General features: G+C 47.8%; 1 protein-coding gene across 4 annotated transcripts in view; it reads left to right on the plus strand.

The window, feature by feature from the left end:
* The window catches only part of aig1 (androgen-induced 1 (H. sapiens)), a 40,931-nt gene that overhangs the window by 14,092 nt on the left and 852 nt on the right, over positions 1-25,987 (plus strand). For 2 of the 4 annotated variants that reach the window (XM_048986512.1, XM_048986509.1), the window contains exons 2-5: positions 4,089-4,244; positions 8,721-8,822; positions 22,894-23,009; positions 25,572-25,735. In XM_048986512.1, the coding sequence (XP_048842469.1) occupies positions 4,212-4,244; positions 8,721-8,822; positions 22,894-23,009; positions 25,572-25,735 (415 nt within the window). In that variant the 5' untranslated portion in view covers positions 4,089-4,211. Of the gene's footprint in view, positions 1-3,371; positions 3,996-4,088; positions 4,245-8,720; positions 8,823-22,893; positions 23,010-25,522; positions 25,736-25,987 lie in introns of those variants that run through there. The other 2 variants (XM_048986511.1, XM_048986510.1) reach the window with 2 other exon arrangements.

Here is a 25,987-nt window from a genome sequence, read left to right on the forward strand (position 1 = left end):
TCCCACCTGCAGTCTAAATACATGCTGTTAAGTTAATTGGCATCCATAAACTGTTCAGTGTGCCTTTGCTCCCTGGAATGGGTTTCGTCTGTCCGTCCATGCCCCCCCCCCCCCCATAATCCTCTTGGATGGAGGAGCATGGAAGAATTTCTACACAATAGTGTAAAAAATCTGGATTCCCCAATTCCAGCCCTGGGGAAACCTGAATCCGACATTGATTTTCCTGCTCAAACGCATCGTAATCAGCTAAATACCAGGTTTAGTGGGCGTGTTTGAGTACGGAAATCTGCAAACAGGCCCTCAAGGACTAGATTTACAGAACCCTGCTGTAGACTCTTCATTCCAGCACTGACTCTAAGGTTATCTTGGTAGTACACATCTTCTTGTTGCTTATGTGGTACACATCCATTGTTGCTTATGTGGTACACATCCATTGTTGCTTATGTGGTACACATCCATTGTTGCTCAGGGAGACAGGAATGCGTCAAAGTCAGCTATGTGTGACAGTACCACCATTGATCAGCTACAAAAGGTCAAGCTGTGAACAGCAAATTACTTGCACGCCTCATCAATCACTGGTTATACTGTTGCACTTTTGATAATTTTAGTCCCTGTTTCAATTTAATGTACAGACTGAAGAGGGGGCTTGTGTCTCTATTCTAAAGGGCAGAGAATAAGGGGGAATGTATGTACTTCTCTGCCCGTGTTCAGAAGGTTGTTGGTTCAAATCCCATGGCTGGCGGAGAGATGTCATCATTGGGCCTTGGAACAAGGCTCTTAATAACCCCATTTGCTTTAGAGACTTACTGCCTGTGCTCTCTTAATTCTCATCTATGTCTGCTAAATTAATGTAACGTGCAATGTATTAATATGTTTGTGCACTATAGTAATGCATGGAATAGTATCCATAATGCATTACTAGGAAGACTTTAAGAAGGAGATATTGACAGGTTCTGCTGCAGCAATGAATTACAGGGAAAGCTTCTCATTCACAGCAAGCCTGGATCTTGAAATACTTCAACGTAAATCCCTCCTGACTTTTGGTCTGTTGGTTTTGGTCACGAGTGCTAGAGTTGTGGTTGTTTTGTGCTGGTTTTTTTATAATATAATTGTGGTTGATATCTGAAAATGACACTGTGTGATGAATTAATGTATGGAATTTTTTTGAAGTCGTTGAAAAGAAAAGTGATGGTTTGATATCCTGTGGACGGCAAAGTGATTCTGATTTGCATTACGCTCCTGGAGGAATGCTTGCTATGTTATTAATATTGGTCTTGCTGACCACACAGGTCTAAGTACTGAACTGAATGGGGGGGGGGTCCTGTTCTTCTGGACCAAAGCCTCTCTGAGCATACCTCCAGATTATCAAAGAGGAGGAGATCCCAGTCACCTATTGTCTTTTACTGGATCCCAGTTCAAAATTGATGCTGTGTCCCTGGATGCAGCTCCCATCTACTTTAAAACTTTCACCTGCTTCTCCGGAACACATCGCTGGGAGGCAGAGCCATTCGCCAAGACGAATTCAGAGGAGAATGATCCAGTTTTTGTGTAACATGTTGATTGGTGAAACATCTTCTCAGTTTCTCCGTCGTCCACCAGAGGTGTAACTAGTGCAGAAAGAACATGTTGTGGTCAAGAAGTAGGGAGGAAAGTTTCTAATTAAAACATTAAAGACACACGAGAGTAACAGTATAGCCCACAGCAGCACCAAGAAACTCTACCATAACTGAAATGTCGCACAGACACGATGGGTCAATACTCAGACCAAAGACTGCTATGAAAAATAATAGCGGAACAGATTAAAAATATGACTTAATGTATCGTAATTTGTAATGAATGTCAAATGTCAACATTTCTGGAACAGGAAACTTTGGGGGAAGAAAACAGTGGTTAAGCATTTTTGTCCAAGGTCAAGTTCAAGTGAGTTCAGAGGTGAACACAATCCAATTCATCTGGATGATGAATCTGTCTCGAAGGACTGTGCTCTGGACTTTACTGAGGCTCTCCTCAGGAGAAGCCACTTGCAAAACGTGATGAGGTCATTTGTTCCAATCTGCTTTTTTTTTCATTATTCTACTTGAATTTCATTGTGTGATTGTAGTGATTGTTCACAGCATCTACAGCGATTCTTGTTTTCTCTACTGGACCTTAAGCTCGGGCAAAGCGTCCTGGGCTTATTACTCACTTTCAGATCCAATGATGATCGTCGCCTCGCAAGAGCTTTGGATTCTCAGGGAGAAAAGTACTCGGGGCTTGTAAACGGCCTGATGCCCAGCTGTTGGCGTCGCTCGGCTATTAGAAGCCTGTTTTTTTCGAGCCAGTTGCTTTTTATTTTCATTGAAAGGAAACCTGGACGGTGGTTTTAGCCCTAGCTGTTGGCAGAAGCAGTAAAATTCTGAGCCGTCCTCGGAGGAAATGGCCGGGGATGTTATTTATGTCCTCGATCCTGAGCGATGCGTCTGCAATCGGCGTTGCGACGAGACGCCGATTTAATGAGAATAAAAGTCAGCCTTTCAGCTTTAGGGATTAAGGAGCGAAATGGCAATAAATTAAAGCCACAATACATCTTCCTTAATTTAATGCAGAAATAGCTTCCACCATTGAATCCTACTAATGCTTACAGCAGAGTCTGGTAAAAGCCCTGTCTTACCTTTTGGGTATGGGGTACAGACAGACAGGCTTCCTAGTAGAGTCTGCTCTTCCTAGTAGCGTCTGAACTGTCTTCCTCCCCCCAAATTTTTTTCAGACACAGTGGACCTTGGCTTTGCTATATGTTGCTAATGGAATTTGACCCTTTGGGAAAAATCGTTAGGGCCCCCTGGTTTGACTCTTACCCAGCTTATATCCAATAATCATTCATCTTTTTTTTTTTTTTGTTTTTCTAAAGGAAAGCTGTCTTCGGGACGCACGTGAAAGTGCCCCGGCAGTTGACGTGATTATGGAAGAGTTTACGAAACCTTTTTAAAAAGGGAGCCCTTTTTGACGTAAACTGACACAGTTAGAGATCGGGGTCATGAGAACATCGGGTGCTGTGCTGCGTTCTTTTGGCGTGTGTCTCACTCTGTTTCGTTTCTGTAATATTGCGACGTCGACGCCGGTTATACCTCAGATACCTCATAACCCAGATGACTGTTTTTTCTTTACAGTGTTGATATTTTCCCCCCATGTCAGCGAATGCAGATGTTGTGACTTTCCCATGATGCTCTGTGCTGAGGTATGATTTAAATCTAAGCTAGATGCATAGATTTTTTTTTTTGTCTATTTTTAGGGTCTCGTAACATTTCATCTGAGTAGTGGAAGCGAAACTTGTTCTTCGCAGATTAACGTAAACAATCGCATTCCATTGCTAAGGATATTTGTGTTCCCAGGAAATGAACTTGCAGAAATCCTGGTTTTTTTCCCCCTTATTGTGACAGATTTTGTCTCGTTCTCTGAGAAGGTTGCAGTTGCCTTTACCACGGTAGAAGTTAAGCACTGGGAGGTGCTAGCTGATTTAAGGAGGGAGTCCTATGCTTAGTTATGTAGTTAACTTTAATGGGCACCCAGACACTTTAGCCATGCTTAGTGAAAGTGCGACTGTAAATCTGAAGTGAAACTACGTCAAACATTGAGAAGTAGCGATACAGGTAGGTGTTGCAGCCTTTATCAGGCCCTTAGATTATACGACTGACCCCGTAGCACTTAAAAGCACACAGGTCATTAAATACTTCAGAAGGTGCAGATTGGCCGTCCTAAAAAGGCGTCCAAAATACCAGACGCGGCGCTTCTCATTTGGGTGACTTTGTGAAAATGGTGCTCCGGATAAGATGGAGTGACAAATAGCAGGAGGGGAGCTTGTTTACTTTCTATTTCCAGTGTCTCTTTTATCTGTGTTTTTGCTGGTGAGTTCCGATGCAGCACCGTGGATTTCTTTGCCGTAACGGGGCTCGACCCCGAGGAGGCGGCGGCTGCCGGCCGAACCAGCGCGAGACGTCAGAAGTCATTTCAGAAACCCGGTCCGTCTATGCAAGTTACAATAGTAGTATGTCACTGCTGTGTGCTTGCGACTGATTCTCGTAACACCGCCCCCCCCCCCTCCCCCATCCTAGGTGATCCAGACCGTTTTCTTTGGGGTTTGTGTTCTCACTGACCTCTCCAGCCTGCTGACCAAGGGCAGCGAGAACCGGGAACAGGAGCAGCAACTTCGTAAGCTGATCAGCCTGCGCGACTGGATGATGGCAGTCCTCGCCTTTCCCGTCGGTGTGGTGAGTGTTTTTCCGACAGTGGCCACCAGGTGGCCTTAGGGCCTGGAGGGCATTAAAACCGGATTCGACCCCCCTCCCCCTCCCAGATTCGATTCTTTGGTAGCAGTTAATAGACCATCTTACTGACCAATGCATAGATATAGCTGCTGGATCACTTCCTGTGACCTTTGACCTTCCCTGTCCAATGAAAGACATCAATGGCTTCTCTGTCAAACAGCACAGTTTAACAAACCACCCACACAGCTGGAAGCCGGGACACTGCAGGTAAATCTAAAGGTGCAGTTTGTTCTGGCTTCACTGGATTCCTGTACTGCTACTTTTTTGGTCTGTTTAGCCTGAGGCTCCTGTTGCCACACGTCTGTCGTGTGAACGTTGTCCGATGCAGCAGACAGTTTAGTGAACAAGGGCCTAGATCACACTGAAGGCTGCTGGCTTAGATCCCAGTGCTGTGACGTTTTTCTTAATTCGCAATCAGCCTGAATTGCTTTACCAAGTATAAATGTGTTTACACCCGTGTGCCATTTTGTAAGCAACTGTCTGCATGACAACACAATACTAGTCATGGTTGTAGCAAGATATTTTGGGTCCCATGGTAAGATTTCACCTTGGACCAAGAATTTTGCAAAGCAGGTGGAGGGTCTCCCTCTAGAATATATTTTGCTGTGCAGGTGGCTGGGGTGGGGGGGATGTCTACTACTAATTCTACTAATAAAAATTCAGAAAATCATTATAATATTGATCAGTAGGAAAAGCAGAATAAATAGGGTTGGGAGGATAATAACATACTGTAAAGAGCTGTGACACCGGAAGCTGTAGATAAAGTGGGACCTTCCAGGTCAGCCCGCATGGGCTGGTCGGCACCCCCAGCTCCCAGCCGCCCTCCCCCCAGCACCTGGACCGGCGTTGTTTCATTTGCGTGAGGCGAGTGAAGACACTGCTCGTCATTCACAGAGGCTCCCGGCCCATTTGCTTAGCAAATCCACGGAGGCTCTGGCTGATAGTACTGAGACCAGGTCCGCTACTCTTAAAAAGGAAACGCTATATGTTTGTCTTGTTCTTACTCTCCGTGTTCCAGATCACCATCTGATAGTTGCTGGGAAAATATTTAAATTGAGCACAGGGCTTCCTTCTTCTTCCCTACCGGTGAGGGAGATCTCAGCTGCACATGCAGTACCGGCGGCCATCGCATGTCAGCTCACAGAGGGCTCCCAGCTGGATTCCGTATTTATAAGACGCTGGGCAAATATTTGAATTAAATTAGGAAGGACTCATTCACCAGTTTGCTTTTTCTATCCGGCCCTGAGCCAACGGAGGGGCATGAGTTTGAGGTCCGCAGGCGTGTGATAAGTGACGTTTTGCCGTCAGCGGCCTGCAGGGGGCCGGCTGCGTGTTTACCTGCAACACGGACGTGCTGCTCTCTCCATGCCAGCTGGCTGCGCGTCGTTTCCTGTTTGGATTTTCCTAAGTGCCCCCCCACCACACTGCCCGCCCCATCACCGTCCCAATTACCGCCCACTTTTTAAAGTGGGCCAATGAAAAGGCTGTGTGGCATCACGGAGTTAACAGATGAGCCCCATGGTTACTCCCCCCCCCCCCCCCACCCTTAGAGTGACATGTTGGTGAGTTGGCCTTCCAGCTTGGTTTACACAACACAGCTGGTAAGCTCCGAGCACCTGTTCATTGTGACTGAGGCAGAAGCTTTGGTGGTTTCCGTGGAAACCACCCCCCCATCATGCCGCCACCCGACCCCCCCCGCCAAGTCCTCACAATTCTCACAGATACAGGAGAGGACGTGCCACCAGCAGAGCCCAGTGGGGCCTGAAGCCTGGCGAGCATCCACTCCAAACTGCAGAAAGATCCCCCCACTCCAGGGAGGTAAATCCAGCCCCCACCTCATGCGCTGGATTGTTTGGCAGCTGGCAGGGTTAGGAAGCCCCTGAGCTCACACGAGGAGAGGGGACGTGTGAGAGAAAACGGCTTGTCCAGAATCAGTATTTTTTCCACTGAACGAGATGGAAAATGCAAAATCTGTCTCCAGTGCTGCTTGTGCGGAATGACTCTGAGCCAATGGGGTCTTTTCAGCGGGACTCTGACCGTAAGCAGACATGTTTATTTGATTACAGCTGCTGTCCTTTGGGGCTTACTGGAAATGAAGAAATAGTTCAATAATCAAGAGAACGTGAGTCAAAACAGGATCCTGTCACATCCCAACGTGCTCTTCATTAATGCAAATAGGCTGGGTTAAGGATCGAGGTCTACAGATCAAACTGGGATTCCTTCAGAGAAGAGGCTTGGTGAGACGGAAACGTCAGACGCGGTGGCTTGCAGCCTATAGCTGTAAGAAAGTGTCGGAAAAGAGGAGAGAAACTCAGCCCTGGCGGAATGATTATGGAGCGTCGACTTGAGTGCATTATCTGCCGCTGTTTGCCGGATGTCGCTGGGGAGGAGGGGAGGCCGCGGTGGAGCGGGTCCGTGGGTCGACATTTTATGCCAGTTTAGGGCTCTGCTTAGGCTCGTTTGTGGGCATCTCTCCCCCGCGGGCGGAGTGGGGGGGCACTCTCAGGGCTGCGAGGCTGGAGGTCTGTGTGGTGTTCTGATCACGGCCTTCACTTCCAATGTGGCTGAAAATGGCCTGCATTTTTTCGTGGGATTCTATACTTAGTTTAGCAAGAGTATAGTTTAATTTTTTATTTATTTTTTGCTCTCTGCCACCCCCCCCCCCATTCAGAAGACATTTAACTTATTTGTTCATGCACACAAACGATCCACCCTGTGTCGATGGACACTTCAGAAAGGTAAATCAAAAGAGACAGGCAGGGAAGAAAAATACACGTTTAACAAGCCTCAAATGTCAAAATAAATAGATAAATTTAGACACTGCAAAACAAAACAACCGGCAAGGAAGTGTGCAGTGACAGAATAAATATTTTGTTTACTAATGTCTATTTTATATGCTTATTTGCGTATAGTTTAGTATAGTTGTAGTTTAGTATGTACATACATTCATACAGTCCTGAGCAATATAACCTCTTATTACCTCTTAGTATTTTTTCATCACATTCTGCCAAATGATCAGATCCCAGGACAATGTACGCTGATACAGATCACATGACCACGGATCCTGTGGTCATGTGACACACGGACTCCCGACAGCACGGTCCTGCCTCATGATGCTTGCTAGAGAGGCCGTCACAAGGTTAATCGCTGCGCCTCAGACATGTTCCCTGGCTTTTGCTAAATTTGGGAGGGCTCCTATCCCAGCATCCTCTCTCACAGCAGAAAGGCTGCCCAGTGGAGAGTCTGGCAGCCCAGCAAGCCTCCGTCACCGGCTGTCCTGCTGGTGAGATGCTGAATTTGGGGCCGAGCACACTCTCGCGGGGAGAGTGTTTAAAAATACAAAATCTAATTCCTTGTCTGTAGGCGCTGTATGTAAAGTTCTTGAAAGCTTCTGGAACAGAGCAGCACGACTGGTACTCAAGCATGAAGGCGTAGGGGCCTGTGGGCAGGCGTGTACAGGCACACGCGTGGCTCACACGCTCCACTCACATGCAGTGCGGCGAATCCACTACAGTGACATTTGATGTGCATTAACTCTTAAAGCAGTGATGATTCACCATATAATACAGCATACACCATATAATAACAGTCTATTCATATGATAAAAATATATGAAATATATATAAAAATTATTGCTTAATATGGTCCAGAATAGTGACTCTGTAGCAGATAAGTGCGACGGACGGATGGATGGATGGATGGATGGATGGATGGATGGATGGATGATGATGGATGGATGGATGGATGGAGGATGGATGGATGGATAGATGATGATGGAGGATGGATGGATGGATAGATGATGATGGATGGATGTATGGATGGATGGATGATGATGGATGGATGGATGGCTGGATGATGGATGGATGGATGATGGATGGATGGATGGATGATGGATGGATGATGGATGGATGATGGATGGATGGATGGATGGATGGATGGATGGATGATGGATGGATGGATGATGGATGGATGATGGATGGATGGATCGATGATGGATGGATGATGGATGGATGGATGGACTGCTCTTTCTTTTTTTAATGATGCCAATCTGCATAACTCCTGTTTCACAGAAAGGCAGGACGATTATGCAGGCTGACTCTGCCACCTGCTTCATTTGCTGCATTAGCACCCATCCAAGCCACATAATAGCACTTTCATTTGAAATTGCCCTGTAATATCGCTTCTTGTGATTCTTACTTCATTTTCTGCTTTTGGTGTCCTGGCTGAAGAACAAAAATGAACAAAATCAAAGGAAAGGAAAAGGAGAAGGCAGCTGTCATTAGTCCAGGTTAACTACAGCAAATTAGCAGGAATACAATCTCTGCGGTTTACTTGTTCTTAATGTTATTTGTCACAAGATATATCTATTTGTGGGGACCAGCCGCCCGGCGGCCCGCTGATGCGACTCTCCTCCCACAGTTTGTGGTGGTCATGTTCTGGACCCTGTACCTCTACGACAGAGACCTGGTGTATCCTCGACTGCTGGACAACTTCATTCCACAGTGGCTGAACCACGGAATGGTGAGTCATGTCATTCTTCTGGAACATGGCAACCCTGTGGGGGATGAGGGGAGGAGGGTGGTTCACAAATGAAGAGGAAAAAGTTTGTTTTGCTCCTCTGGGTTGCACTGACGGGGTTCCGTTAATGCGTCGCCCGGGAAACGACAGGTCCGTGACAGAGTGATTACAGACAGAGGAGCAGTCAGACGCAGTCACATCAGTGTTCCGCTTCATTCTCAACAAACACACTTATACTCAGGCTAAGGGTCATTAACCGGTCACTGGGCCAAAATATCCTGCAGGAGCCAATAAATACCTGCTTACTCATATATTTCATTAAGAGTAATAATATAGATGTTGAAATTGTTGAGTTTTATCTTACTCTCCATGAGACACTTAAAGATGAGCGATTTTACGGGCCGTCCTCGAAGGTCCAGTGGGATTTGAACTGCTGACCTTCTGATGACAAGCATAGAATCTTGCAGAGTCACACACTGCCCCTGTAAGGCTGTATGTGGTAGGAATAATCCACACTGACCACATTGCCATATTCATGCCTTAGTCTTCCATATAAAGCAGAAGGCAGAACCTGCTAACATAGTGGTTGAAAGATGCAAACCGGAATGGCACCTTCGACTTGAATTTTCCCACTAATATCCAGCTTTATTAATGGGTAAAATAAGAATGAGAAAAACATCTAAATTATGCGCAATCTATAATGAATCATTTATTAGCTATATTATGCTGTTCTTTTATCCAGAATAAAAGTATGCATTTAATTACAAACACAAACAAACTCAGAAAACAGAGCGTACTTGGCATTTATAAAAGCTTCCATGAGTGACATGTTATTGTCTACCGCTATTGAAATGTCAGCGTTGGACATTTGAAGAATGCTGGCGTTCCACTTCCCTACAAGTTCCTCTTTCTTCATCTTTAGTCGTGCTTCTCGACAGTCGAAAAGCCGGCTCTTAAAACTGTCAGAGTCTCTTTTGACAGCAGCAAGGCGGCACAACGCATTTTCTTTAATCTTGCGCTGACGTCAGGCCTCTGAAGAAAGGCGAGAGATTGTGCAACGTGCGGATTTCCAGTGCGGCGAGGTCACACTGAGGGCTCTTGGTGGTTACCGGGGAGCCGAGTCAGCGATGACCGCGTGGGTCGTGCGTCTCCTAGTTACAGAAGCTCTGTTTTTCCCGTTCCCAAGCTTTCAGCCTCCAGTCACGTGAGCAGGGAGTCAAAGATGAGTCTATACCCCAACCACTGTGACTCTCAGAGTACTCAATTATAGCTGCAGTTTGTTCTTTGTAATTATGACAATGCAAAAGATTTATACACTGCAAAATATGTGGTTTTTTTTTCATTAATTTATGCATTGCATAAAAATAATCATTCAAAATTCTGCCAGAGAACACAAAAATTGTCATGCACTAACAGTGCTGAAAATGTAGGTTTTATCTGTGGAGAGCAGATTATGTTTCGGCCAAATGTTTGCTTTCCTTGCAAATTACCGTAAACATCCTCAATATTTTCAAAATGTATTTCAAATTCCATTTTCAGACATATTAGAATATAACCCCCTCCCCCAATAGGGGTAAACTCAGGACACTGAAATGAAACAGACCCCTGAAGGAACCCCTCCCCTCCAAAGACCTGCCCTCAGATAATTGAAATAAACAGGCCGCCTGACCCGCACGTGGGGTGAACAGGAGGCGCTAGCGGGCACACCGCCTCGGGCATGCCCCAAGGAGAACCGCAAGCTTCTCCCAGATGAAAACACCGTCTGGTGTGCCAAACCTCCAGACCAAACGGCCTGGCCCGCAGCGGCCTGGGACAGGGCCGCTCCGCCGTAAATATTTTGCTGCATTCCATGGTACCGCATTTGTTTGTTTACCCCCGCTGCCACGGTAACTCCTTTCTGTTCCCGTTCGAGGCGTAGGAAAAACAGCAACAGAGTGCCATTGCAGTTTGGGCGAACCCTCGGCTGCAATTAAAATACACGTGACCGGGGAGCTGAGCACGGATTTGATCTTCCTGCCCCGCAGTTGGATTTGAGTGCCCCCCGGGCACTGCCTCCGCGCCCCCTGCATGTGACAGACGGCCTGGGAAGAGCTGGCTCTGTCAGGTGAAGGCTGACGTCTCAGGACAAGAGTCTCACTCTGTGTAACCCCCATACCCCTGTGAGAAAAACTTACGTAACAGGAATTTCTTGAAGCATTACAAAGTCCTGAAGAGACATCTCATGGTCCCCTGAAGTCAGCAACAATAGGTGCTATCAGTAATGGGGGAGAGGGCATCAGGTTCCATTCTTTATGAGACTTTCCCAGAGTTTTACCGATTCATTCAGCTGATGTTTGACAGGTTGAATTGTCTGGTTCAGAGGTTGCACAAGGTAACCAGCAAACTTCTTATTATAGGTCTGTGTCCTTAAATGATACAGGTGGCGCTTGCTGTGGGGGAATGGAGTGCTGTCGAGTTTGCCGCTCGACATCACTCGGCTTATTCTAAAGATGAAATATTAACCGCACTCCTCGGTGCGTTTCCCGACGGCGTCATTTCCCGACGAGGGAGCGGATTCTCCCCGCCGAAGAGGAGACAGCTAGATGCCGCTTCATGGATCATCGGCCATCTGTGGCACACAGACACTGAGTGATTTGTTTCCGGTGACGACGCGGGAGAGCGATTCCGCCCTTCGGCACCTTGGCATCGACGCGGGTTGGGGGGGAGGCCTAAGCTCATCAGGGCCTTTGGGTGCAGGCGCCCCCAGGGTCAGGGGTGCCGCTAAGAGATTTTGGGCCCCACGAAAGCATATCACATTGGAATCCCAACCCTGACGAATTTAATTATGTTCCAATAATTAAAGCTTTTGGGCACTTGGCACAAATTTTTCAGGAATCGTCCTAAGGGCCCCCCCCCCCCTTTACGATGTTCCTCCTCAGGGCTTCTATCCATCACACTGCCACCCTCATCCTTAATTCAACGACAGTGTGGCGTGAGGCGGGGCCCATTGTGCAAGCGGGCTCCTGGGCCCGATTATCCCCGACGGACACGCCACCCCCACCCCCCGCACCCCGCCTTTGTGGGCCCGCCAACTGTAAAGACCAGGGGGACAATGTGATACACTGCCTCTCCAGGAAGAGCTCTCTGATTCCACTCCATCAACTATTCATGTCCTTAGGCCGCCAGCCCAAGCTCATTATGGGCGTTTTCAATGCCCCCCCTTGCCCCTGAACCCCCCCCCCCCCCCCCCCGGCCTTTTTAACACTCGGATGCCTCACATAGCTCTTGTCCAGCTCTCCGATCCGGTTAGATTCCGGCACTCACTTCCACCGGTGTCGTATCGCGTGGGCATGGTAGCCATTGTAAGGGCTTCTCCCCGACGTGTCTCTGAACTGTCTGTGACTTTTGAAACATGCATTTCGATCCTGTAATTTTGGGCTGTTGTTTAGAGTTCGAAACAGCTGTTCTCCATCTCGCTTTGGAGCGGGTGCAACTTGCAACAGCGTGTTCGGATCCGTGAACCTGCGGCGGTCTTGCACTCGCCCTCGTTCGTGCCGCTTATGAGAGCCTCTATTACGACACCAGAAGGTATTTCCTCATTTAACGCAGAGTCTGATCATCCGCTTTCACTGAGAGGCGAACCAAAATGATGTTTACGGTTATTGTTTGTTCACTTTGTTCGGATCTGGTTTCGGCTTCCTGGTGTTAGACAACTTGCTGACGATGTACACTTTTGGGATTAATCCTTGGTGTAAGATAAAAGAAGCAATATCACCAGAATCACGGCGAGGTATAGTTTGGGCTTTAGTGCCGGCGTACATATTAAACGCAACTTGGAATCCAGATGAAGTTTTAGTACAATATCAGGTGCTGAACATAGATACATCATCCATAATTAACTATGTTCAGCTTTCCCACCTGGTTTGCCTCCCACTGGGCTGCAGTCCCAGCCTCAGACCTGCTGCGGCAGGGGGTGTATGTTGTGACACTGCCACCTGGTGGACGGTAGCGGTACTAGCCACCCGACAGCCTGAGCGGCTGCATAGGCAGCCGACCTCAAGCCGACCCCTCTAAAGCTCCTCTGCCCTTTTTTCCAGGCTTATAAAGATGGGGTTTCCAGTAGATGCAGTTGTAGATGTAGTTGGCCTTTTGTGCATGGGGGTTTGTGCCTTTAAAGGCATAGCAGGTTAGGGTAGACACACAGATTAACAGGTCTGGGATGGTGTCCAGCTTCCAGAAGGGAAGCAACATGGCTGGTTGGTGGTGAAGTGCACATTCCTAAGCTGCGGAAGGAGAAGTGGCTGCTTCCTTAGGGAGAACACGGAGCTGTCAGACACGTAATCCTCTGCAACACATCAACCGTGACTCACCGAGCTTCATTAAGGATCTTGTATCAGCCATCAGGAAGGGGTCTTGCTAGACCTTCCCCTGTCAACGTGATTGCACGGATTATCCCCCAGTACCACCCCCCAGCCTCCACTCTCCAAAAATCCCACCAGCTTCCCAAACCCCTCGCTTATTAGCCTCTAAACGAGGCACGTCCCCGCCATTCGTTGATGCGTGGGTGACTCCTCTTGGTTACAAGATGGCTGCCGGGGTGTCATATGATACTGAGGTGGGCGCAATCCCTGGAAGCGGGAGTAGCAAACCCTGTTGTTTGCGGTGTAACTCCTTGCTCGATGGCCAGGGTTTAAGCCCAGGGAGGGTCGGCACCTAAGCCTGTAACGCCGAGCGCGAACCTCCCAAGTGTCATTCCCTCATGTAGATCCAATGCACAGTGGATGTTTTACTTTCTGTGCCTTCCTGCCATCATGTAAGTGCTATTATTTTGCATGTAAATGCAACCTTTTGTGGAGCATGGTTTGACAGATGGGATCTTGTTATTATTACTGGCAAATGTCCAACGCATTGCCGAGGACATACTGTACTCCTGCTCGGCTCAGTCGATGCTGCAGAGGAGCAGAGAAACACAGCAGAGACAATCAGCTGTTTTGTTTTGTTTTTATTTTTTTCCATTTCAGTAAGCCATGGCACGCAGGAAAGAATTTAACTCCGATTTTGAATTAAATCCAGATTTTTGAGATATCACATTATTCTCCAGGCAACTTCGGTCAAGCTTTGAAACTGCACTAGGTCAGGACATTCTGGATTGTTCCATGTATAAAAGAAATACTGGCTGACATATTTCGTTTGTGGGTTTTCTTGTCCGGAGAGCACAAAGTGGATTGTATTTTTAAGCTGAGTAGAACTTACCCAGTGCAATAGTTTTTGAGGACTGTGCTCAAGGCCACACCACCTAGGATTTGAACTTCCAACCTACTGAATATAAGACCTTTGCCATCTGCTGTCCCATATGTAGTAGGAAAATAGCTACAACGGGGACTCAAAGGGTCCCTCTACTGCCCTCCAGTGGCACCTTCAACCTTCATTTTATTTGTCCTGCTGCATCCCCTGTGACACTGGGTGAGCGATCATACCCCTGGCACAGGTGGTCCCAGGGTTTGGATGCTGGCACATGGCTTGTGTCAGCAGAGCCCGCTGCTGAGCTGGAGATGGAAGGGTACCTGGCTAGTGAGGTGTAGCAGCCAGCCCAGCTTGCTTTCGAGCAGGATGGAGTGCTCTGTTGGCGCAGTGTGGAGTGTGTTCGGCCCAAGCCTCCTGCAAATCTCCCATTTTCTGTCTCTTGATCGTTCGGATGTTTCATGGATGCCTCTAGACGCCATTCCGGTCCTGCTGTCAACAGTCTGTCCAGTTTGAAGAATTTGAAACAAGGACACGACCGCATTCCCCGTCAACAGAGCGATCCCGAGAGCACACACAGTTGAGTGCGGTGTTTTTAGATGTTTCCAGTCCTGCAAGGGGAAGAAAGCGACGTTGTATCCCTTTCCCTGACTGGACGCCTCTTAACAGGCTTGGCCTGACTCTGCATTTTTATGCAGGATGTCAAGTCACCCAGTCGGGTCTTATTTTAGCCTTTTTTGGTGACCCCCCGAGGATAATTGAATGTGGCAGGCCTTCTTCACAACCCCAAGCCTCCGACTATCGGGCCGAGAAGCTCTCAAAGATAGTTTTTGTGGTTTGGCAGAGCGAGGACTAGACAAGTTTGCGGAAAGTCCCTCGCTAGCGCGCAGAACTCCTAACATTCCACTCTCTCGAGAAGGGTCAGAGAATTGCAACGTGCACGGCCAGCGATGCGAAAATGCGTCCCGCCACATTCGCATTGCGGCGGGGTGGGAGCCATCGAGTAATGCGCCGTGAAAATAAGGAAGCATCAACCCCCCAGCCCGCCCCCACAAAGAAGAACAGACAAGAATAAAATGCTTTTCTCAATCAAGCTGCACTCATGAGCTCAGGAAACAATTAGGAAAAGGGTCGTGGGGGGCGTGGAATCAAACCGTTAAGCGGCCATTTCTTTACAGTCGAGATGAGTAAATATTTTCTCAGTTGTCAAGGATGAGGTAGTAAGCCAGCTATGAGGCCGCTTAAATGACCGAGCTTGGGCTGGGAACTTCACATAGTAGCTTTTCCAGACTAGGCGCAAGATCCAGATCCCAGGAGCGGGGCTGATATTTTACACGGCTTCGCCTGAAACGGCCGTGAAATGTTACCGTCCCAGTCCCCCCCCCCCCCCCCAAAAAAAAAACAGACACTTATTGATCTTTTCTAAGTGATCCCACAGCAGTGTGAAAAAACAGACGAAATAGCTATGCAGGAACATGCTTCAGAAAGGAGAGTCTCTTTTGGTACTAACGGCCTCAACCGCTGAACACGGCCTTTGTTTTCCCAGTTCCCCAGACTGGTCAAGCCAGGAATGCTTTCAATCTGGCCGTTTTAACCCCACGGGCACCTCGAGTCCACAGCATCGGTCTCCCACCCCTAGAACACCCTGCTGATTGATTATGGCAAAAACGGTACAGTGGTATAAAGTCCAGTTCAGGTTCTGCGAGTTCTTAGTCATGACCCTAGCATCTCTTGCTGATAAGCAAATAACAGAGCTGGAGATTTCAGGTCCAGAGAGTACAAATCCAGACCAAGATTCCTCTGCGACTGTGACTCCTTATTCTCAACTGGTTGGTTGAAACAAAATCTTGGTCGGAATTTGTACTCTCTGGCCGTGAAATCTCCGCCTCTGGCAAATAAACACCGTACTACCATGTTTGAAAAACAGTGATGTACAAGCAGGTTATTATCTGCTAAAGGGCAGCTGGTATTAGTTCGAGGATCTATTCTGTAGCGTTATTGGAATTTGAGTTATGCCTTTTGCAGGCTGCACCTGGGAGTCCCATCGTGGTGGAATACAAATGATATAATGTCACATGACCTAAAGTGTGTAAAGATAACAATCATCTATGCCATTCCTGTATGATGGGGGGCTGCCCTGCACCCTGCCTGTGGGATATCCAGCCAACTATGGAGGACTTTTTTGTACAGCCTTGGCTGATGGAGAAAGTTAAAAAAATAACGTGGAAAAACTGATAAAGGTTAAGCAGATCTAACCTTGCTAATGCTAAGATTTCTAATGATGGTCAAGTGGTCCTTTCATAGTTTCTGTTAAAAGCTAACAGTGCCAGACTCAGAGTATTATTGCTTTTGTGCAAACAGACATTCCAGTGCAACCTGCTACTATTATACGAGGGATATGAGGCTTGGGTATCAGCCTGAACGGCCGACCAGCAGGTGGAGAATGACCAGCCCCCCCCCCCCCCCCCCCAAGCCGCTGTGCACCCAGCAGCAGAGGGCTCTCATCAATACACTAGCCTGATGTGAATCCCCAGGCTGGTAACGTGGCTTCCAGCTGAGATTCTAAAATTACACAGCTTGGATGTGACCGTGGTGGAAAAATACGATTCGTTCATAGCAACAAAAAAACTCTACAGTTTTTCTCTACAGTCGTTCCAAGCAAACCTACGTATAATGCCTTGCGTGTTCCTCAGTTATGTGAAAGGGAGAACCGGCCCACAAAGCCAGGTCAAGCAGAAGACCACAACGCGATGGCATGGAGTCAGTCTCCATCTGGACACATGTGTGGTCTGTTTTATCAAGCTCACCTGCTATTTTTACAGCCCTGTTGGGACAAACAAGCCCTCTTTTAGCGTAACTAGAACAGACAAAGTATGCTAATAAAACTCGCTAAGTTCCACAATGGGCGAGTTCATCTGCTGTGAGAACCTTGAACTGACCAAGTTCTGGCACATGTGGACAGCCAGCGTTTCTTAATCCAAATAAGGAAATCTGAGTTTAAAAGTAAAGGAGCAGGTAGTAGAGGTTTCAGGCCACTGTTTTCTGTCACTTACAATCTGTATGAGCTACAAAATCCAGAATACAGGATTTTAAGAGGGATTCTTCGCTGGAAATGTTGGATGCGTACTTTGTGAGAAGCAGCTGCAGACATTAGCGACCGTTTTGCGAGGTGATGGGGGGGGGTGGTTCTTTGTCTTGCGGTGATCTTCTCTGTGCAGGCACACCACTTCAGCGGACGTGTGGAGATGATTGCGAAGTGATCTGAAACACGAAACTTCCCCGCTTTGTAAATTCAGTCAATTTGGCTGACTCAGTGAAAACGCGCTGAGGGAGCAATGCCGTGAGACAGCCTGAGCTGACCCCCCCCCCCCTCGTACTGACAGTGCTCGGTGTATTCAAGGGTGAAATGCAGCCCCAAATACAGGGTGAAGAGGAAGAGTAGAGGTAAGGAATGGAGTAACAGCAAACACAGGGTGAAGAGCAAGAGCAGGGAATGGAGTAACAGCAAATACAGGGTGAAGAGCAAGTGCAGGGAATGGAATAACAGCAAATACAGGGTGAAGAGCAAGAGCAGGGAATGGAGTAACAGAGAATACAGGGTGAAGAGCAAGAGCAGAGAATGGAGTAACAGCAATTACAGGGTGAAGAGCAAGAGCAGGGAATGGAGTAACAGAGAATACAGGGTGAAGAGCAAGAGCAGGGAATCGAGTAACAGCAAATACAGGGTAAAGAGCAAGAGCAGGGAATGGAGTGCTGATGACTAGCAACTAATGTGGCAAGAATCAATAAGAACATTAAGAAATTTACAAAGGAGAGGAGGCCATTCGGCCCATCAAGCTCGTTTGGGGAAAACTTAACTAACAGCTCAGAGCTGTTAAAATCTTATTTAGCTCTGAATTAATGGAACCCAGGCTTTTAGCTTGTGCTACAGGAACAGGAAGACTATTCCATACTACTACGCTGTGTAAAGAAGTGCTTCCTCAAATTCGTTTTAAAATGTTCTCCCGCTAATTTCCCCGAGTTCTAGTATTTAAACTAATATTGAAATAGCCACTTGGCTGAACAGCATCCCGATGTGTTAGAATCTTGTATACCTGGATCATGTCCCCCCTTAGTCTCCTCTGCTCGAGGCTGAACAGATTCAGCTCCGCTAACCTCTCCTCATAAGACATTCCTCTAAGACCAGGAATCGTTCTCGTAGCCCTGCGTTGCACCTTATCCGAGGCAGCAATGTCCTTCTTAAGGTACGGTGACCAAACTGCAGATTTGGGTGAGGTGGAGGTGTCATCATCTGATCTGCAAGGGTGCTAAGCGGGAAGTGCCTCAGATCAAGATCTGTGAAAAGGAGCTTTTTACGTCAGTGGTGTTTGATGAGGACACTTCAGATAAGATGGAGCTTCTCCCCTCTGCATTTTATTGTAATATCACAGTGATGCACTGGAAGGGGCTGACGAAAGACACTTAAGCTGGTCAAACCCACTGAATCATAATGTCGAAACTGAAGACACTTAAGAAAGCTATGCAGGAATCTGTCATGGATGTCCTTTCTCTGTGGGTTTGCCGTGTTTACAAGATTAACGTGGCAGTTAATGGACATGGCAAACACGCAAGCAAAAGAATGTGTCAGCACTGTCAAGCTTAAACAGGGAAACGGTAAATTCCCTATAAGTTTGGTTGCATTTTCGTGAGCTAGTTTTGGAGTTAAGTTTTTGCATCACCTGCAGCTGTGCCCCCCTCGGTCTAGTGCCCCTGTAAGTCAGTAAATCGAGGCCTAGCATGAGATCAAGCTCATTAGCTAATTATCTCCGAGGGGCAGCTCTCACATGTTCCAGACGTGTAAACATCAGGGCTGGAAGCACTGTAGCGTTCATGCTAACGTGGAACGGTCCCCGTGGTGTTGATGCACTGCCGCTATACACAGTTGTAAAACGGCACAAATGGTGTTTATGTCACCTGAGGTGCTTTATTTGTTGTACTGAAGGAGAAGAGCTTCACTTTTCAGTTCCAGCGCTCAGGGGCTGGTACTGTTTCTGGTCCGGAGCCCAACAGGGGACACAGCTGTTAATGCCTTGAGCAAGGAACCTGACCTCAGCTACTCCCTGATTTTATTATTTTTTAAAAAAAAAAAAAAAAAGAAGGAGGGCAGAGAAACAGGCATGAACAGGTTCCAGGGTTTGTGGTTTTGGTCGAAGGCGTCTTCCAGTGATTAAGTTTGATGAAAATTATAGACCTTTCCATTTTCAGGAATTAATGAGCGCTGGCAGGGAGAGTAAGTGCCAAGCTCTTGGGTCCCAGAATTTTCATCTGGTCAGTCGAAGCACATTAAGTTTGATCACTGAAGGGACGTGGCTTTGGCGCCAGCGCTGCCCCCCCCACCATGTCTCGGGCCCAGAGGCCCTGCTTTCTGCACACAGGGAGCTGTTGTTCACCATTCAACAACTTCACCTAATTCATATGCTCATTAACTGTGGCTATTCGACTAATTAGGCATTTTTTTGTGTGACTGTCTTTTTAATGCTCTGAGTAGGCAGCCACTTTTATTTTAGCCAGGTAAACCTTCCTGTCCTTGAACTGTATTTCAAATTAGCAAAATGGATAGACTGGCCCCCTCAAGGTTTCTGATGAAGGGCATCAATGAGCCCTGTTGCCGTGGACAACATTTACACGTGGTTGAGCGCCTCTCAGGAGTTAATAAGCTCATGGCGTGGATGCAGTGTGGAGCCTGGTCTCGTCGGAGGGGGAGATCACGGCCTAGTGCGTCACTCGGAATGAGCCCACCCCCCCCGCAATAGCGTCAAGGTTTCCAACGGCGACGTCAGCACAGCCATTCAGCTGGGACTCTCCTGCTCCCCACTTGCCCATGATTCGGTAATCATCTTTTAAAAAAAAAAAAACAATCTCCGAAAGTCAGCTTAATCAACGGGGAGGACTTAATTGCTGCTTGAGTGTGCCTGACCTTAATAATTATATACTGTGATGGGGGGGTTTGCAGGGTTTTTGAAGTGGGTGGTATAGGGGAGAAACACTCTAATGTCATATGTGACAAGCTTCACAATTGAGATCCGGAGAGGTGACCTTCTTGTTCTAAGGATTCTTAGCCCCTGTTACCGATGGTACTGGAGTATTTGTGATTTGTGTGTCTGTGTTTTTACTTAATTGCCCAGAAGCTACATTGGATAATAAGCACCCAGCCTACATTCTTCTATAACCTGCTCATGAATCTCCAGGTGCTCAGGCTTGTTTTACCTGAATACTCATCAGAGCTCGGCTAAACCAGTCTGTCATCAAACGTGTGACAAATCAAGCCGCTGAAGCCGGCAGAATAGACCTGACTGGCTCCCTGACACGATGATACAGAGAATTGACATGATTTTGCCAAAACCGTCAACCTGGCATTTCTCACAAAAAGGGTGGAGAGAGGTGGAATAACAATAGGAGAGTGAGAATGTTGGGCTGTGGGTCAGTCTCTCTCATCGAGCAGCAGGGACCGGCGAATGAAGGACAGCCTGGATCGGAACTCGAGGAGTTCGCCTGAATCCTCGATCAGCAGCACTTAGCGCCGTTTGTTGTCATCGGTGCTGCGCTGTCTGCTTTCTCCTGTCCGCTTTCTCCTGTCCGCTTTCTCCTGTCTGCTTTCTCCTGTCCGCTTTCTCCTGTCCGCTTTCTCCTGTCTGCTTTCTCCTGTCTGCTTTCTCCTGTCCGCTTTCTCCTGTCCGCTTTCTCCTGACTCCCTCAATTGCCTCCCTGCCGAAACGCCACGGAAATGTCAGCCGCTCCCCGAATCGCACGTCCCCCCTTATTACAGATCCTCAAAAACCACGTGCTGCAACGCAGACTCGTATCGGCTCGACTGCGGCAGATTTCAGCAGTATGAAGTGACCCCCCTCTTTCTCCACCTCCTCCTCCCCCCAGGTCCGGGGCTGTAGCACAGCGCCATCTAGTGGCAGCGCGGCCGGGTGTTGCGCACGAGGGAGCGGATTTTCTCCAACAAAAAAAGTTGGAGGGAAATTAGCTCGAGGCGGTAATGTTCTGAGGCACTGGACAAAAATACCACAGCGCGTACCAACGTCTCACACATCCTCCCCTCCCATGCCGTCGCCTTTCCGGAGAATAAGCAGTTCCTCCCCGACCGCCGTTCATCTTTAGATGAAGCCTTTTTCCTTTTACCTGCTATCTGCGACCACCTCCCATTAATAACAATCATGAATAATACAGAACAATGTAACACTGAACAATGAGAATGTATACAGCAGAATGCTAATATGGAGCAGTGAAACTGGGCTTTGGGTAGAGATCTCACCCCAGGGAGGGCCATCAGAGGACCATGGGTACCCTGGCAGATTCAGGGGGTCCTACCATTTGGGACCACCCCCCCACTCGGCAGACTCTATGTACTGCTGGACACGTGTTTCTTCAGTGGGGGGGGGGGGTAAAGTTACATTTCCTTAGGGGTGCTCAGAGTTTCGCCCCTGACTGAGCCTGACTACCCTCACATACATCAACATTTAGATTTCATGGCAGAATGGTCGGTGTACATGAGAAGCCAAAGGCAGATTCCTAAGGGCAATTAGCCATAATTCAAATCAAGCATGGCCAAAATCCATATGCTGGCTCGTTAATTAGCACTTACGCGGCATCTTATACGGGCTTCCGAGGGACTCCGTGCGCCGGGAAGAAAAAAAAAAAAAAACGCTTCCGGTTAGAAAAGGCAGCATATGGCCCAGCCGTCTAAATGCTAATTTCCTGTTCTTTCTGTGTTGAGAGGCTCGCCGAGGCCTATTATTTTCATTTCCTGTTCAAGTGCACTTTTTTTTTTTTGTTGCGTTATATAAGCGCGTTCTGGTGAAAAGGGCAGGTGGCGTACGAGCGCCGAAGTGAGTGTGACTCATGGGCACAGACAGAAAAAGCAGCAGCGATGTGGAGGTTGCCTCTTCAGAAGCGACTTATTGAATCAGGCCCCCGGCGGCAGCCGTGTGGGACGCGTGTGTGCGTGTGGGACGCGTGTGTGCGTGTGGGAGCTTCGATAGTACAGTGCAGGAACATGGCGTCGAACCTCGGGCCGGATGGAGCTATCCAAAGCCGATTTATTTTTCACATTGTGACCCAATTCCGTAAACACGCCAGCAAGCGATATTCGGCGTACGAGGCCGGGCTGCAGACGATCGGACACGGTGCCCTTCTGACAGGGGCTGCGTGGGAAGTTAGACGGCGGATGCAGGACTCTCGGGCGGGGAAAAGACTTTTCCAGAAGAAAGCCACGCCATGCACCCATGTCTCCCGCTTTCCTGTAGGAAAAGAATAGCACCGTTTACTAAAAACTGAAATGATTCAGATTTTATAACAGTCAAAATGGTTGGGAAGACCGAGCTGGCAGGAATCGATCATGAAACTTCAGATCCGAAGAAAAGAAAGCAGATGGAAATATATTTTCATATGGATGGATAAAATCCATTCATCCATCACTTCTCCTCGAAGAGGTTGGGGGGGGGGCGGGAAATTATACCGGGTGACGCTGGATAGGGGTCCACATAGCAGGACATAAACACGCACTTCAGGCTATTTAGTATCACCAGTTATCCCGAAAACGTGTCCTTGGACCAGGAGAGGAAACTATAGAAGGGAGAAGATGCCCATGTGATAGAGCGAGAACATCTCCAAACTGAGCGGGAATTGAACCCCCCTCCCTGCAGGCGCGAGATAACAGTGCCAGCCACTGAGCCCATCACACTGCCCAAATGGATGAAATATATTATATATGTGTATATATTTGAGAACAGTTTAAGTCTGGCACATCCAGTAGCGCTTATCACAGAAACGTGCAGTGTGGATAATTACTATTTTCTTTCTTTTTTAGCATACTACAGTGCTTCCCTTCATCCTAATCGAGATGAGAACAACACACCACAAGTATCCTAGCAGGTTTTGCGGACTGCTGGCAGTGTGCAGCTTCGCTGTGGGATATGTTCTATGGTAAGTGTCCCCCTCTCTCTCTCTCTCTCTCTCTCTCTCTCTCTGTCTCTCTCATTGGCCCTTATCGATTATTGGCTGAGCAAACCATGAGGAAGCAGGCATGGCTAATCAATCGGTCAAACCGATGGCACGTACGGGTGCCAGCAGTGCTGCTTGCATCAGAACCCCATGGCTGAATGGACTGACTTCTCCCCAGCGTGGTGCGTTGCCTGCGGTCTGGCGCTCTGGCCTTGACCGGAGCCGCGATCGCACATGCCCACATGAATCGAGAGTACCGATCAGCGTTATTATAGTGTGGATTTTTAAATTTAGTTTTTATTTTTATAATATTTTTCAGTTTTCATTTGAAGCCCAGTTAAGTTTTCATTAATTCTCAGTGTGGTTGTATTAGTTTCTGAATTTCTATTTAGTTCTTGTATATTTTAGTTTCACTTTAAATTTTAGTCATTTTATTCCTAGAGATAGAAAAAGTTACTGAACTATTTTATGTGTTATCTTCATAAAATCCTTCATGAATACAAAGTGTACATTGTGTACTAATGTCCTCGAAATTGGCAAAACGTTGCGGGTATTATTAATTATCATCTAACAACAATATATAGGTGCTCCTCAGCGTGCGTAGGGGTTGAATTCTGATGAGCCCATCATAAGTGGAATATATCATAAGTTGAATATGAATATGAAGTGAGTAAATAACTACTGTTACTGAATATGTAAATGAATAATTACTGTCACAAAATATTGAAAAGTAAGTAAATGAATACAATTGGCAAAACACTGTAAAAAAAAAAAACAGAGGCATGGCTGTGGGATGCTGCTCTCGTCCACCATCAGTAGGAAGTATCATGTGGCGGATCACAGGTCTGGGAACAGATCACAATTCAGAACTGACTACTGAACGTGCATCGCTGTGGCATCATCAAGTCGAAATATCGTAACGCGAGGAGCATCTTTACTGGATTACATTTCCTTGAATGATTTCAATCAAGAGAAAAGATGAATAAACCAGCATTAAATACTATTAAAGAGCGGTAAGGGACAGTATTTGACGTCTGTTTTCATTACGTTTCATTCAGTGTCGGAAACATTATCTGCGGCCTTTTTTTATTTTTATCTATTTCAGTTTACGAAAAAAAAAAATGTAACGATAATGACCCCGGTGCTGATTTGACAGAGGGACTCGCCTCCGTTCCCCCCGCATCAAACCGGATCTGACAGCACGCTGATGTGGCGCCTGCACCTGAGATGTCCTGACGACACTGTATCTGCCCACCCACCCTAATCCCCCCCCCCCCCCCCGCCCGAACCTGCTTGGAAATTAAGAAGATTAAGTGAACGAAGAGGCGTGGGTGCTGTGTGCTCGGCACGGCGCTGTGTGGTGGCAGGCAGACAGGGGGCCCAGGAAGATTCTCATGGCGCCTTGCGGGGGGATTATGGAGCAGTGAGACAGAAGCAGGCGGGCCGCCACTAGCAGACGCGGCTAAAACGGACCCACGAGGCACTGCAGTTACCCCAGCACTGAAGAATGTGGAGGAGATGTCAACAGAGCAATTGGGAAGCAATTGGGAAACTGATCTTGAGGTTTTTCTGGGCCTTTTCATTGGGACCCTCATTCAAAGAAAACCCAGATTAATATTTATTGAGCCTGACTGCATGGATCGTCCCGGTGCCTCTGTTCATTTCTCAAAGGAGCATAAAAAAAAAAAATCTGACTTCCTTGCTAATTCACATTGCTCCGGGAATCTCCTTAAGTTTGAGAAACATACAGAAGAACACTGCGATAAAGCATAAATGTTTTTATTGAAGGATACCACAGAGACACTACTGCATAATAAAGGGGTGCTTCGTTCGGAAAGGAGTCAAACCTAAGGGTCTGGAGTCAGTGTTGGGTTGTGGCTTTAGCTCAGCCCCTTTTGGGGGGGGTGGGGGGAGCAGATGTGGCCTCACCACAGGGGTGAGCGGGTGGCGATCAAGGCACTGTGGACATGAGCAGTGTCTTGGTGTGGCCTGTGTTGGTTTCACACCAGTGATGACTGGGCTGTCAGTAGCGGAACCCCTTCCTCCAGGAAATGGCAGGAGCGGGGGCTCCTCTGTATCTGCCCCTAGCCCTTTCACCTGTTGAAGATTGAGCCGTCCTGTAGAATAACCCCCCCCCCCCCCGACGTGATGCTCCGTTACGTTCATCAGCTTCTTCTCGGCTCCCCTGAAGGACTCAGCGATTTTGTTTTCGGCATATTATGCGCAACTAGATTACACTGCTGTCGTTCCAAAGCTGATGCTTTAAAAATGTGAAGTAAATAACATATAAACAGGGACGGTGGGAGTGGGGGGCTGTGGGCTCTCGGTAAATTGTTACGATTTTGCGTCTGTTGCCAAACGGGGCACTTGATAAAGCTTGCCAGCTGAAGGGTCCCTTCTGTAAATTTTCCCATGGGGCCTCTGGTGTGATTGGCCCGGGGTCTACCCCTAACCCTACCCCTACCCAGTGACCGTGTTATTACGTTACATCACAGGGTGGCACAGAGCCTCTGATGCTTCTCCTCTACTCCGTCCTGCCGGCAGGATGTGCTGGGTCCATCACGTCACTGGAGTATGGGTCTACCCGCTGCTGGACCGCATCGGCCCCCTTGCCAAGGTCACCTTCTTCTCCTCCGTGACTGCCTTGATTAGCATCTTCTATGTCCTCGGGGAGGTCCTCAACGGCTACATCTGGGACTCCTGGAGATGTAAGTCTTCACGCCGGTCACAGGGGGTTGTGTTGGGGGCGGGGGGGGGGGGGGGGATCCAAATCCACCCATAGAGCAGCATTTCTCAACCTGGTCACTGGGGACCCGCAGGAAGGTAATGCATTTGCTTCCCCCCAGCTCCCAACACACCTGTACCAGGTATTCGGTGTTCTTGATTGGCTGGGATCTGGGAAAGAGCAAAAATATGGTGTGTCTGAGGGTGCCTGTGGAGTGGGTTGAGAAATACTGGTG

This window comes from Brienomyrus brachyistius, chromosome 19 (genome assembly GCF_023856365.1).
Source record: "Brienomyrus brachyistius isolate T26 chromosome 19, BBRACH_0.4, whole genome shotgun sequence".
Taxonomy (NCBI): Eukaryota; Metazoa; Chordata; class Actinopteri; order Osteoglossiformes; family Mormyridae; genus Brienomyrus; species Brienomyrus brachyistius.